The 15544-nt window shown below is 36.9% G+C and overlaps 1 protein-coding gene across 6 annotated transcripts in view; it reads right to left on the bottom strand.

The window, feature by feature from the left end:
• The window catches only part of LARP1B (La ribonucleoprotein 1B), a 127855-nt gene that overhangs the window by 92194 nt on the left and 20117 nt on the right, over window positions 1-15544 (bottom strand). For 3 of the 6 annotated variants that reach the window (XM_060148702.1, XM_060148703.1, XM_060148704.1), the window contains exons 6-9: window positions 12138-12281; window positions 11729-11894; window positions 7307-7451; window positions 2411-2585 (exon numbers count right to left, since the gene is read on the bottom strand). In XM_060148702.1, coding sequence (XP_060004685.1) covers window positions 2411-2585; window positions 7307-7451; window positions 11729-11894; window positions 12138-12281 — 630 coding nt within the window. Of the gene's footprint in view, window positions 1-843; window positions 1838-2410; window positions 2586-7306; window positions 7452-11728; window positions 11895-12137; window positions 12282-13199; window positions 13305-15544 lie in introns of those variants that run through there. The other 3 variants (XM_060148700.1, XM_060148701.1, XM_060148705.1) reach the window with 2 other exon arrangements.

Raw genomic sequence — 15544 nt, 5'->3', positions numbered from 1 at the left:
CTATATTGCTTTAAAAAGAAGTATAATGATTCATAACAGAAAACGCTCTAAAACCGCACTGTTCGATAAACTAGCCACTAGCTTTGTGGAGCTACAAAGCACTTGAAATGTGGCTAGTGCTGAAATGTATTCAGGATAAGTGTAAAATACACAGCAAATTTCAAACACTTGGTACAAAAATAACATTGGTCCATAATTTTTATATTAATGTCATAATATTTGCATATATTAAAAGTAATTTCATTTGTTTTACAGCTTTTAATGCTATTAAAAATTATTAGGATTACATGTGTGGCAAACGTAATATTTCTATTGGACACTGCTGCTCTACAACTTAATGGTACATGTCATCAATTGATCCAAAAAATTAGTACGAGTGAAAAGGTTTGGGCTGTCAGTCTTAATACTGAAGTTATAGGAATGAAAAAAACATTAACTCTAGAGAACCCTATTCCTAATACTATGAATCATCTCTGTTCATGCAGTAAATAAAGCTTTAAAAGTAGACTAGGAACCACCACTAGTAACTGGGAGAATTAACTAAATTAGTATGTATAGTTCATGTATACACGATTAGAACAGTATCTGGCACAAGGTAGAGAAATTAGTATCTACTATTTTTAACACAGAAATTGAATTTTTAAATACCTACTTAAGTTTATGATATAATCATCTCTAATTGCTCTTTAAGCTTGAATAATGTTTCTACCATGAAGTTGTATGTTTCACAATATTCACAATACATGTGCTTATATTGGGTTGGCCAAAAAGTTCGTTCAGGCAATATGTATGTGCATGTAAATGAGTATATATTTTTTTAAAAAACACAAAAATGTACAAACATTGTGATTTTATTCTTGTAATTTTATTAATAATGCATAAATGGTTAATGGACAGGCATCACCAACTTGACTGACCTATCTTAGCTACCCTGTGGAAAAAGTATTTTCTATTTAACAACTGACCAAATGCCTCTTCATAAGACAGTTAAAAATGTCATCTTGGACCCCAAGTTTACACAATAACTTAATCTAACTTACCATCAGACATTGTATTCTTTTTTAAAAAAAACCCTAAAAAATGTCACTTGAAGTTCTTCAACTTTTAAAACACCTGCCCAAGTTGCTTGCTAGGTGTAGAGGCACAGAGGGCTGACAAAGAAACACTAAATAAAAATATCTGTGAGACTGTCCATCAGTGCTTTATTGATGGGAGCTCTCTACACTGGTATATCAAAAATACATTCTGAAGAGTAAAAAAAAAAAATACTCTCATTCGTTTCTTAAGTTTCTTATCCCTTAGTGTCCACATTAATAAATCTTATAGTCCATGCGAAACACTACGACAACATGTGAATTATACAATGTACACTATACTGTGAAGAGCAAATCAAATAGCAAATGACCTAACAATCTGAGAAATTCCACTCAAGCCTCTCTATTTCTGCTTTATTGATCTGGATACAAGTACATAAGTCTGGAAGGAAAAGACAGAATCTTGCAATATTTCCAGAATGATAATTAACTTTCCCACCGTGAACAAAAGTAGCACATGCAGCCCAGGCTAATTACAAACAAATGGGCAGCTCCTATAAAAACAACAGCAGTCCTCTGGTCTGTCTTTCATCATCATCACAAGGGTGTTTATCTCCACTGTAGTGTTGGCCCAACCTCCTCCACAGGAGTTGGGAGTAGACATTCTTGCACAGAAGTCTGGTCGCTTTCATTTCTGCAGACGATTTGTTCCAATGTTTATAATGATATTTCAGTGAGTCACCTATTCCTCTGCATATTCCGATCAAATGACATCCAAGAGCATCAGTAGATCATCACCCTGACTGAAAAAAGTTTAAGCACACATATTTTTTCCCAAGAGGGAATGTCTTAAAAATGATCCAGGAAAAAATTCTTAACATTAAAGCAATTTTTGGAAATTCTAAATACCACTAATTCCTTAATATATAATTACAATAACTTCATAAGAGATCCCCAATTCTGATTTAGAATATAGGTCATCTTGTCATTTCAAGACAAAGTTGAAGCACATAAGAAAAAAATTAAAGGAAGGCTACCCCCACTCTTAAAACTTTTAGACTATTCCAATCTTACAAGGGGAAAACTGGCAGAATACATCTATAATCATTTAGTAAAATTAAGAAGATAGGTAGAAACTCCACATGTGACAAAGTAGACAAATAAGAATAAATAGAGCAGAGCTCCTCCCATAATTCTTAAATCCCTATTTAATTTATAACTTTCTGCGGGAGGCAATATGAATAGAATTTAAAGCATCATAAGTCACTGGGTTATCTTTAATTTTCTATTGAATCTATATAAACTTTAAAAAGGAAAGGTAAATTGGACTAAATAGCCCACTGTTATGCTGTTTGCTCTAGAAGAAAAGGTGTTACCTGTATGTGAACCAAAGGCTTGGCCTGGTACAAACTCTGGGCAATCAATCAGTTGAGAGAAGTCTGTTTGTGGCACACTACGTGGAGGAGGGCCCGGAATTGGCCATTTTTCTGGTTCTATCTTTTTTCTCATTTTCTCGTCCACAATTTCCACTTCTGTGCTATCTTTCAGTGCCTATAAATAGGAATTTTGAGTTATTAAAGAACATTCATTCAAAAAATTTAATTGTACCTCCTATATTTCTAATAACCTAAACATTTTTTAAGTCTGAAATCAGCATAGGGTATTACAGTTAATGTAATATATTTCTCAGAATATCCATGAACAGAACAGATATTAAAATAATTTGCCCCTGTAAAGTAACAAATATCCTGGTTTAACATGTAGCAAATTATTCTAATTGTGAAAAACAAATTTTCAATTAAGGAGTATTGCATCAACTTGAAGCAAACTACTATAATTTTTTATTGACAATTTTTTCCTCTCCTATTTCCTTTAGTTTTCCCTTAATATCACCAAATGAAATTTAGGCATTATATTTAATTATTGTAATAAATACCATTACTGAATAATAAACACACACATGCAGAGATTCCTCATAATACCTTGTAAGTGTAAAGTAGGTTTCACAGATGAGGAAATTGAGGCTCAAGGAAATAAAGTAACTTGATAAAGGTTATGGACTTAGTATGAGGCAATAGTATGAGGCAATACCAGGACTCAAACCATTTATTATCTGCCCAACACGAGAACCCTCAGCCACTAGGATATGGTGGCTCTCAAAAATAGCTTGCTGGGGCTTCCCTGGTGGCGCAGTGGTTGAGAGTCCGCCTGCCGATGCAGGGAACACGGGCTCGTACCCCGGTCTGGGAGGATCCCACATGCCGCAGAGCAGCTGGGCCCGTGAGCCATGGCCACTGAGCCTCCGCGTCCGGAGCCTGTGCTCCGCAGCGGGAGAGGCCACAACAGTGAGAGGCCCGCGTCAGCTTGCTGTAATTTAAGGATAAAATAAAACTAGAACAAAATTTCTTCCAAATAAAAATTACAGCCTTACTGAGCTGAATCTTCCCTGAAATTCAAGGATACTCACACCTTGAGAAACTAGAAAAAATACAAATATAAAAACTCAACATACAAACTGTTAACTTATAAAGATTAAAACTCGCTATATTTTAGTTGGAGAACACATTATATGTATTACTTTAAGTATCTTACATTTGTATGCCCTTAATATTAGTATCATACTTACTTCTCAAGTAAGTATATTTTCTGTAACTGGACATTACTTTAAAATTAGTATTAAAATTATTTAAAAACAAACTCTTTTGATGGGAATCAGGATACTCACTGAAAGAGAAGAGAGTCTGAAATATAGAATGAAGGAAATAAAGAAGAATCTTACAGTAAAGGGTCTGAGTTGCTGATATGTGTATTTTTTTAATGTATTTTCCTAGTTTTGTCCACTGAATGTTCTAGAAGCAATGACACCCCAGTAGCAAAGCAGTATACCCAGCATCCAGATCTTGCAACAACATGGATGAATTTCAAAAACTACAAATGAAAGAGCCAGGAGACAGAAGAACTCTATTTACACAAATGTAAAGAAAAGACAAAATAAATCTCTGGTAACAGAATCAGAAAAATGCTTTGGTTTGGCTGGGCAAAGGGTGAGGGGATGGGGGACTGACTGCAAAGGGCCACTAAGGAAGTTTTTAGAGTAATTAACTATATCTTGTTTGGAGCAGGCTTATACAATTTTCAAAACTCGAAATGAACACCTAGTAGCCCTGCATTTTACATCATGTTATTTACACCTGAATTTTAAAAAGAAAAAGAAAAATCACCTTAAAACTTTGCTATGGGCTTAAGTTTTTCAAAATGTTTTGGAAAAAGACCACCAACAGTGTTCGCTGGTATGTGAAGCAAGTCAAACTCTGAACAGCAGTAGTTTTAATTGGTTCAATATCTTGGAAAAACGTTTAGCAGTATTTACAAAGGTAAGCTCGTATATATATATATATGTTTGTATACACACAAACACACACACGCACACGCACATAACCTGTTACCCATCAATTTCACAGAAAAATAAGTGCATATGTCCATCCAAAAATATGTACAATAATAATGTTCACAACAGTCACATATTCAAGCTGTAAAGAACCCAGATGTCTATTAAAAGGAACCTGAAAAGAGTTATATTCATACAATTGAATACTACTGCAAAATGAAAAATAAACAACTGCCACACACAACAACAACATGGATAAGCCTTACAGAAATAACAAGCAAAAGTCAGATATAAAAGATTTCAAATAACTTTGATTATGTAATGTTTAAAAAACAAGATGAAGGACCTCTCTGAAAAGCAACTACTTTGAGGAGAACAGTGATTCAGACTAGGAGGGAGTACAAGGGAGCTCCCTGGGATGTTGAAAATGTTCTATCTTAATCCATGTAGCAGTAACACAAGTATGTACATAGGGGAAAGTCATTCTTAATCTTATAACTTCTAATATACAATGTATAAGTTATGTCTCAATTTAAAGAAAAATTTTCAGGAAAAAATTCAAAGTTCTTTATATATAGCTATTGAATGATCTTCCAATATATGCTGTTTTTATAAAAGGAAGGGGTATAACAGTATATGTAGTAAAACATGAACTATCTCAGGAAGAATACACAAAAAAGAAGTAACACTACTTGCCATACCAAGGAAGGTTTAACTAGTTCACTGTTGGTGAAAGATGAGAAGGAAATCTTTCACTATATACCCTCTGAATCTTGAATCACAGGGAATTAATTCCCTACTGAAAAGAAAAGAACAAAAAGAAAACTCAAGAAGAAAATAAAGAAAACAGAAAGGGGGAAAGTTGTGACTCAGGCCTTAAAAGACTCATACAAAAACTTAAAAGGCTCACAGCATACACAAATTAAGGAAAAGATCAAGACAGAGTTAGACATATTTTTACTAAAACCATATCTTGGTTATCTTGAACTCCTAAACAATGAGCTACAGTATACAGTCAACATTTCTGGGTGTCTGAGGGGTTTTTTCCTATTATTTTCTATTATTTCTATTATACTGTACTATAACTATGTTAAGTGATAACACTGCAATAGCCATCATATTACAATATACATATGTATCAAAGTAAAAAAAAAAGAAAGAAAGAAAAAGAGTGCAGTAAGGTGAAAAACAAATGGGAGAGGAGGAAACAGATTCAGTAAGTTTAGCTGTGTAGACACACTCAACCAGAGCAGATACGGGTGTTAGCTAAAATATATTTTGCTTCTTTTGATAGTTTTTTCAAGACAGTTAAGACACTGTCACTGCCAGACACTGCCATTACACTGCCAGACACTGCCATTACACATTTCATACTCATAACAACCCTATGAAGTATGTATTGTTGCAACAATTTCCACTTTACAGAAGTCTCAGGACACTGCCTGAAGTCACAGAGCTAGGAGGATATGTATGCAGGTTCTAAAGCCCATGCTCTAAATCAGTATGTTTATACTGCAAAGCCTAATGAAGCCTTACCTTCTTAAGGGAAAAAAAGACATCTTTCCCACTGTAATAAGTGGTAGGTACATAATGAATGTTAAGTGAATTCAGACCTGTGCTATTCTAAATCACTATGCTTATGTGTTTCTATGTTTCACTAGTACACTAGTACTAGTATTTCTTACTGTAAATCAGTCACTGTGGTGACTTCGCTGGTGGCGCAGTGGTTAAGAGTCAACCTGCCAGCGCAGGGGACACGGGTTCGAGCCCTGGTCTGGGAAGATCCCGCGTGCCGTGGAGCAACTAAGCCTGTGCACCACAATTACTAAGTCTGTGCTCTAGAGTCTGTGTGTCACAGCTACCAAAGCCCCCGTACCTAGAGCCCATTCTCCTCAACAAGAGAAGCCACCGCAATGAGAAGCCCACGCACCACAAGAAAGGATAGCTCCTGCTCACCGCAACTAGAGGAAGCCCATGCAGAGCAGCAAAGACCCAACGCAGCCAAAAATAAATAAATAAACTCTACAAAAAAAAATCAGTCACTATGTATTAATAATGCTAACCATAATGGTAACAGAAAAATTTTTTTTTTTTTTTAAATATCCTTTCCCGGGCTTCCCTGGTGGCACAGTGGTTAAGAATCCACCTGCCGATGCGGGGGACATGGGTTCAAGCCCTGGTCCGGGAAGATCCCACATGCCGCGGAGCAACTAAGCCCATGCGCCACAACTACTGAGCCTGTGCTCTAGAGCCGGTGAGCCACAACTACTGAGCCCGCATGCTACAACTACTGAAGCCCGCACGCCTAGAGCCTGTGCTCCACAACAAGAGAAGCCACTACAATGGGAAGCCCACGTACCGCAACGAAGAGTAGCCCCCACTTGCCGCAACTAGAGAAAGCCCACGCACAGTAACAAAGACCCAGTGCAGCCAAAACTAAATAAATAAAATAAATTTATTAAAAACAAAAAAAATGAAACTAGAAAGCCCATTTTAAATTAGCCTTCTTTATACAGGAAAAATTCTCAAAATTTAAATTTAATTTAAATTTAATAATTTAATACATGCTATTTTATAGCAACCTGAAGACTAAAAGGACCAAGAACACCCAAGAGTGTTCTAGTTTGTGTTGGGGTTCAACCCATCTAAGAAGGATCAGGTTAAAAATAGGTGGAAACATCATTAAGTAATCCTTTGAGGGGTCAGACATTTATTTGGGTTTTATAAAATGGCAAAAAAGCCTTGAGATATAGTCTAAGCCTTAGGTAACTACAGATTGTTTTTGCTTTTTCCTTAAAATTGTTTAATAGACTTTATTTTTTAGAGCAGTTTTAGGTTCACAGCATGACTAAAGTACAGACTGTTTTTGTGTATGAAAAATTACCTCTAAAATGAGATTAAGGTTTGTAGTGAGGGCCTGAACACGGTGGAAACCAGCAATCAGGGAAATAGGCAAGAAACCTTGCTCATCCATCTTTCTCCTAAGAAAGAAGTCCCGTTCCAAGTTTTCTATACTGAAGTAATATTCACTGAAAAAAGAAAGAAAGAAGTAAATATAAATTTCATCAATTTATTCAATAGAATATTAAAATGTCTATGGCTTATAATATCAATTGTTATAAAACTATTTTGATTTATTAATAACATTATATACATTTAACACAACATACATAGGGTAAATATAATAACAACAAAACCCTACTGTTAGTAATTTCTCTTACACAGGTAGAAAGAAATTTAGAATACTATCTTCCCAAAAACGTACTTCTTTGTTAGATCAGCTTTACCCAGGTATAAACAATTAACCATACTTTAAAACAGTTCAATAATTAACTTTTTAATGAGTCAATTAAGTGAAAAATTTCATTTCAAAGCTACTTGAACTTGCTTCATTTAAATAACAAAGTTAAACACATCAACAGACTACCTTCCAACTTTTTCCCATCACTGAAAATAATGGTATATTGGAAGTATTCTTTGTCAAGTTTACAGAGTAGTTTGTTTTCTAATTTGGCAGGGTACTGACACTGTTTAATACTTCTGAACCCTAGCATTTAGCACAATGCTTAGTAAAAACTGAGTGAATATGTGGGCACAGATGCACACAATTTTATATTTGAATGGTTCACTATCTCCCCCCTTCGAGAGGCAGAACTATAAAAGACGTTAAAAGTGAACGGAAGGGCTTCCCTGGTGGCGCAGTGGTTGGGAGTCCGCCTGCTGATGCAGGGGACGCGGGTTCATGCCCCGGTCCGGGAGGATCCCACATGCCGCGGAGGGGCTGGGCCCATGAGCCATGGCCGCTGGGCCTGCGTGTCCGGAGCCTGTGCTCCACAACGGGAGAGGCCATAACAGTGAGCGGCCCGCGTAGCGCAAAAAAAAAAAAAAAAAGTGAACAGAATACAGTTAAACAAAGAATATCTGCAACACCATGAGGTATATATATGGGCAAAAAAAAATACAGAAGCAACTTATACACCTTAATCTTCTCTCTAGGAAAGTATAGAGAGATGTGTAAATGAACAAACCGTATCATCAACGACTACAAGTTCCAGGAGATAAAGATAATATGAAGAATACATATAATAATGGCATTTGAGAAACACATATTTAAATTACAGTCTGCATATAAAAAAACACGAGAACAAAAAAAACAAAAAAACAAAAAAACACGAGAACAAGATTCTAGAAAAGCAGAAGAGGATAAATAGGGGGAAATGTAGAAAAGAATAATACAAAAGAAATACATGACATCAAATGATATGGCTTACAGTTTAAAAATCCTATACTGTTTCCAAATCACAGAGCAAGTTTTCAAAGAAGGGTGGCAAATGATAAGAAAGCACGCCAGCTCATATTTGGGAGTAAGGTTGGGTAACTCAAGATACCCTTGAATTATTTAGGTCAAATTCTAACTTTGAAGAAATAATCACCTACAACTGAAAACTGGCTTTGAGCTACCTTTCACTGGGTGGGAAAAATGTCTTATTTTAGAAATGTAAATACCCAAGTTGCTTCTTTATACTCTGATATTTATCCAACTATCAAAGTGCAAAGCTCCCTGAGATCAGTGAAATTCAACTGACATCGCAGTAACACTAATAAATCATTTACTCTTCTTAAACGCTAAAGAAAATAATTGAAGTCTTGAAGAAATTAACATTTTGATTTTTGTTATGCCTCAAAAGCCCTTTTCACAGTGCCTGGCATGTGGTGGGCACAGAATACATCTGTTCTGCTTTCTGTTACACTTCAAAAGCCCTTTCACGAAAGTGGCTAAAATGCAGTAGGCACATAATACATACGCATAAATTCAAAATTTTCAGACATTAAGACATGTGATTTAAACACAAAAGTGTTCTTAGACAAAAACTTCTCTGAATAATTAGTAAGATGCCTTTTTAATCTAGTACTCTGTGAGAAACACAGTATCTAAATAAATTCATGAATCACTATTACCTATAGTATACACTTTTTAAAACTTCTAACAGGCTGCAAACATACTTATGTCTAAATCTGAATGCCAAGAGACTGCCCCAGATAAAAATAATCAAGATTTTCCATTTTTAATATCCTGATATCAAAAATGTCAAATTATTAACATACATTTTCAGTTAAAATGATTTTAAGAACTCAACCATCCATAATACAGTTAAGCCTCCTACTTCAAATTATTTAGCATAATATTCCTGAAGTACAAGAAGTTTTTCAGTAACTTCTCAAAGAGGAAAATCCAAACCCTAATGAATAAGCCTATGTATGTTTGAGAAACCTTAAAGACACAAAGTCAAAAGCATGACTCCTCAAATCCAGATGTCCACTAATCAGAGATCAGTAACAGTGAAGAGCCATTCTAAACCTGGTGCTCTAGTATCTGCCAAAAACTCTGCTGCTAAATAATAACAAAAAAAGGAGTCATGCCCAATGCCATGTCTGATACTTTGTTCAGTATCCTAGGGGACATTATCATGTCCTACCTTAGAAGCTCTGGATTCTACACTGCATGATCAGAAATTTTGTCAACACTGAAGTAGCTATGCTCCTCCCTCACTTGTATGAGCACACTGGAGGCCGATTATCCTGACATGGAGTTGCATGTCCACTGTCAGGTCTCAGAACAGACCTGGCAGCAAGAGTTACAAAGGGAGACAGGAATAGTGTTTTGAAGTTGATAGCCACATGCCAGGCACTTTCTGCCCATAAAAAGGCCCTTTTCTTCAGTGTTTGCATCAACTGTAACAAAAGAAGCAAGAATAAAATAAACAAGTTGCTTCATATTGTAAGCCAATCAAATCCACCATGAAGGCATCCCAGGAAGTTGCCTGGTTAATGCTGATGAAGATATTATTTTCTATTAATGGACTAGGGTCCATTTTCTTTTTAAAATAAAGGTGGATGTTTTAAAAATGATTATGGGGCTTCCCTGGTGGTGCAGTGGTTAAGAATCTGCCTGCCAATGCAGGGGACACAGGTTCGAGCCCTGGTCCGGGAAGATCCCACATGCTGCAGAGAACTAAGCCCGTGGGCCACAACTATGAAGCCTGTGCTCTAGAGCCCGCGAGCCACAACTACTGAGCCCACGTGCCGCAACTACTGAAGCCCACGCACCTAGAACCTGTGCTCCGCAACAAGAGAAGCCACTGCAATGAGAAGTCCATGCACCGCAACAAAGAGTAGCCCCCGCTCACCACAACAAGAGAAAGCTTGGGCACAGCAACGAAGACCCAACAAAGCCAAAAAACTAATAAATAAATAAAACTAAAAATGCTTATGCCTTTTCAAAAATAGCCTTTTTCCTTCCCTTTATAAGGATAAAAAAAGGTTCAAATTTCAGTAAATTAGTTAGGCACATCACTTGGAAACATTTTTCTCACCACTATATAAACACACTATTTAATATGCAAAACATCCTACACAATACCAACAGGCAGAGGGGTTATTTTTTTGCTTAAAGATAATACAACAGGGCTTCCCTGGTGGCGCAGTGGTTGAGAGTCCACCTGCTGATGCAGGGGACACGGGTTCGTGCCCCGGTCCGGGAAGATCCCGCATGCCGCAGAGCGGCTAGGCCCGTGAGCTGTGGCCGCTGGGCCTGTGCGTCCGGAGCCTGTGCTCCGCAACGGGAGAGGCCACAACAGTGAGAGGCCCGCGTACCGCAAAAAAAAAAAAAAATTAAAAAAAAAAAAAAAAAAAAAAAGATAATACAACAAACTAATATTCTCCTAAACTTCAAGTTCAATATTCAGAAAGCAACTATTACAAGAACTAAAATAAAAAGTCTAAAACTAAAAAAGATTAGGTAGTCTCCTTTGAATACGTGTCACAAAGAAAGAGAACTTAAAAGTTAAAAAACAAACTTATGATCCTGAAACCAACTGTTATAAAAGTCAGAAGATGTCACCATTTTTTGCCATTTATGTTCATTTGCAAATTTTAATATAAACATTTATTTGCAAATAAGCTAAATTTCACTTGTTCAATTTCAAACATATGAAGTAGTTTTATATTCTTATATTTAATCATTCATATTATGCCGTGACATTTTAACTAATATCCTTTAAGCAGAGAAGTACCTCAAGAGAGAAAGGAGTCTTATATAAATAACAACATGAACCAAAAATAAATTTTTAAAAATACTTTATACATGCTCTACTAACGTTTCCTAGAAACAAAATATAAAATACTATCAACATGTTCTAATTTTACTAATAAACAGCTTAGAAAATGTGTTATATTATCAGTGTTGTTAAAGTTTGATATTGCAATGGATTTTCCTGCCCCATCTCTTTATGTCTGATTGACTTACATTTGGCGTTTAATATACTCTTTAAGCAATGCTTCTTCCACAGGATACACCTGTACGCCTGTACCATCATCATAGTAATACATCATACTGGTATTAAGTTCTGTTTGAAATGGTTGACCAGTCCTTTCACCATGTTCTTGATAACCATATGAATAATCAAAGTTCACTTGATGTAATAAAGAAAAAGAAAAATGATCACAGATTGAAAAACAAAAAAAAAGAAATAGTTACTATAAAGAAAAATCCAAAGTGAAGTATCTCAAGGGGTAACAAACAAATACAAAACCATCTTTATTATCAGACACGTAAAATCAGTTAAAATAGTATATGGGATAGTGGGAAAAACAGGCGACTTGCACACTTTTTTCAGTGTTCATTTAATTTAACAAAACAAAAAATCAAGTCTCACATCGAGGATTTCCTCTGCCTCGTCCTCTTCCCCGTCCTCGGCCTCTTCCTCGGCCTCTAAAGGTACCTCGGATATTACCACCCTCACTTCTCACACTGGAAACTTCATCTTGATCATCTCTCTTTTCTCTTTCACGCCTCCAACCTTTTTTAAAATAAAAATATTTTTATATATTCCAATTTGCAACTATGAAAACATGATTATATTTATGAAAACGTGGTAACCACTCCTCCCCACTTTGTAACTAGTTATTAGTAACCAGTCATTCTTCAGAAAGATACAAACTTAAGAGATTCCATAGGAATTTATCAAAATGTCTCTGGCATAAAAGACATCTTATGTATTGACATATAAAGAAGATATTCTGATAAGTAATATACTAAAAAGATAACGAGATCGTTTGCTAAAACTGTACTGTTAAAAATTTAACAAGTTCCAAGACAACTGAGTTTTGTACTATATAAAACTCCTAAAAACAAAAACTTATTTTCACAATAATACTTATTTTCACAAATAGGAATTTTTTTAAGGAAAGGGTGTTTCTATTTAAGTAAAAGTCATTTCTTTTAAAGAAAAAAGGAAATGAAAACTGGGAGAAGATATCTGCAGCACAATATAGCAATTATATCCAGAATACATATAGAACTCATACAAATGTCTCTTATGCCCTCATGCATCCTCTCTCTCTCTCTCAGTCTCACACACACACACACACACACACACACACACACACACACACACACACACACACACACACACACACACACACACACACACACACCCCGCAACCAAATAGGAAAAAATCATTAAAAGACTGGCACGGCAAACAAGGAAATGCAAATAGACAATAAAAAAAACGGTGCTCAGCCTCAGTGGCCTTGAGAAATGCAAATTAAGACAATGAAAGAGTATTTTTTTATCTCTGTCCCAGTCTGAAAAACATTTTAAGGTCCCATAATATCAATATTTTTTTGTTTTATTTTTCTGTTTTGTTTTTTCCTTTTTGGTTGTACTTTGTAGCATGAAGGACCCTAGTTCCCCGACCAAGGATCGAGATCAAACCTGTACCCTCTGCAGTCCTGCAGTGGAAGCACAGAGTCCCAACCACTGGACCGCCAGGGAATTCCCAATAGCAAATGTTGACCAAGACAGAACTTTTGTATAATGCTGGAATAAAAACAAGTACATTTCAATTTTGAAAAACAATTGGAAACAATCAAATAAGTAAAGGTATGCATACCCCAGAGACCAGGGTTTTTCAACCATGGCATAACTGACATTTTGAGCCAGATAACTCTTTAGTGTGGAGGCTGTCCTGGGTACTGTAGGATGTTTAGCATTATCCTTGGTCTCTACTCACTAGATACCAGTAGCAAGTTTTAGAATTTTAAAGTCATATTTTGTGGACAATTGAGTAAATATAACCATTGACTAGATTTTAGATGATATAATGAATTAGTGTTGATTTTCTTAGATGCTCCATTTTCTTGGGACATCAGTGCTGAAGTGTCACGATATCTGCAAGGTACTTTCAAATGATTCAGCAGATGGATGAATTAAAGATAGCAGAGTGACTAAATCTGGATGGTGATTAGACAGGGACTCACTGTACGATGCTTTCACAGGACAATATGCCTTAAAAATTATCAGACTTAAAAGATTTCAGTAGAAAACTATAAAAGCAAATGCTCAGGGAATTCCCTGGCGGTCCAGTGGTTAGGAATCAACACTTTCACCCTCGAGGGCACGGGTTCAATCCCTGCTCAGGGAACTAAGATCCCACAAGCTGCATGGGGTGGCCAAAAAAAACCAAACAAACAAAAAACACAAATGCTCAGCCAACTGCTTCCACATATCCTCCTGTCCTCTTCTTTCTGAAACTTGAACAAACCCTGCTGAAATAATGTATCTGGGGAATGATTTTTTTTTAATTAATTAATTTTATTTACTTATTTTTGGCTGTGTTGAGTCTTTGTTGCTGTGCATGGGCTTTCTCTAGTTGTGGCAAGCAGGGGCTACTCTTCGTTGCAGTGCGTGGGCTTCTCATTGTGGTGGCTTCTCTTGTTGCAGAGCACGGGCTCTAGGCATGCGGGCTTCAGTTGCGGCACGCGGGCTTCAGTTGCGGCACGTGGGCTCAGTAGTTATGGCTCACGGGCTCTAGAGCACAGGCTCAGTAGTTGTGGCGCACAGGCTTAGCTGCTCCACGGCATGTGGGATCTTCCCGGACCAGGGCTCGAACCCGTGTCCCCTGCATTGGCAGGCAGATTCTTAACCACTGAGCCACCAGGGAAGTCCCTGATGGGACACTTTATGATGGATGGATAAGGCTAACAACACCTGAACCAACTCAACCGCAACATAATCTGAAAGTAAGACACCCAGACATTTTATTCCTACTGCTGTGACACAAACACACTATGAAATATTCCTACCAAAAGAAAAACAAAAATAAACTGGATCTTAACCAAACCTCTAGTTATTATTGCCAGTTACACTTAGAAAAGACAAAGGAACATGTTAAGGAGTATCACGATAAAGCATTTAGCCAAATCCAAAATATGGGAAATTCCACAAGACATATGACCTAACATATGGCAAAGGAAAGAAACATTGGTGGGACTTCCCTGGTGGCACAGTGGTTAAGAATCTGTCTGCCAATGCAGGGGACACAGGTTCGAGCCCTGGTCCAGGAAGATCCCACATGCCACAGAGCAACTACGCCCTTGCGCCACCACTACTGAGTCTGCGCTATACAGCCCGCAAGCCACAACTACTGAGTCCACATACCACAACTACTGAAGCTGGCATGCCTAGAGCCTGTGCTCCACAACAAAGCAAAGCCACCGCCATGATAAGCCTGCGGACCAAAACAAAGAGTAGCCCCATATCCGCAACTAAAGAAAGCCTGCGCGCAGCAACAAAGACCCAACACAGCCAAAAATAAAATAAATAAATAAATTTAAAAAAAAAAGAAACATTTGGCAATTTCTTATTACGTTAAATATACATTTACCGGGGACTTCCTTGGCAGTCCAGTGGTTACGACTCCACACTTTCACTGCAGGGGGCATGGGTTCAATCCTTATTCGGGGAACTAAGATCCCGCATGCTGCATGACACAGCAAAAAAATATACACACACACACGTTTACCATACCACCTAGCAATCCACTCCTAGATGTTTACCCGAGAATCTAAGACATATGCCCACACAAAGGTCTGTACACAAATGTTCATGGCGGCATTACTCATAACAGGCAAAAACTGGTAACAAGCCAAATATTCACCAACATGAATGGATAAAGGAGAATATCCATTCAATAGAAAACTATTATGCAATAAAGAGGTAGAAACTACTGATATATGGAACAACACTGATGAATGTGAAAATCATTATGCTAAGCAAAA

The sequence above is a fragment of the Lagenorhynchus albirostris genome, chromosome 4 (genome assembly GCF_949774975.1).
Source record: "Lagenorhynchus albirostris chromosome 4, mLagAlb1.1, whole genome shotgun sequence".
Classification (NCBI taxonomy): domain Eukaryota; kingdom Metazoa; phylum Chordata; class Mammalia; order Artiodactyla; family Delphinidae; genus Lagenorhynchus; species Lagenorhynchus albirostris.
This window is presented reverse-complemented; position numbering and strand designations above follow the sequence as displayed.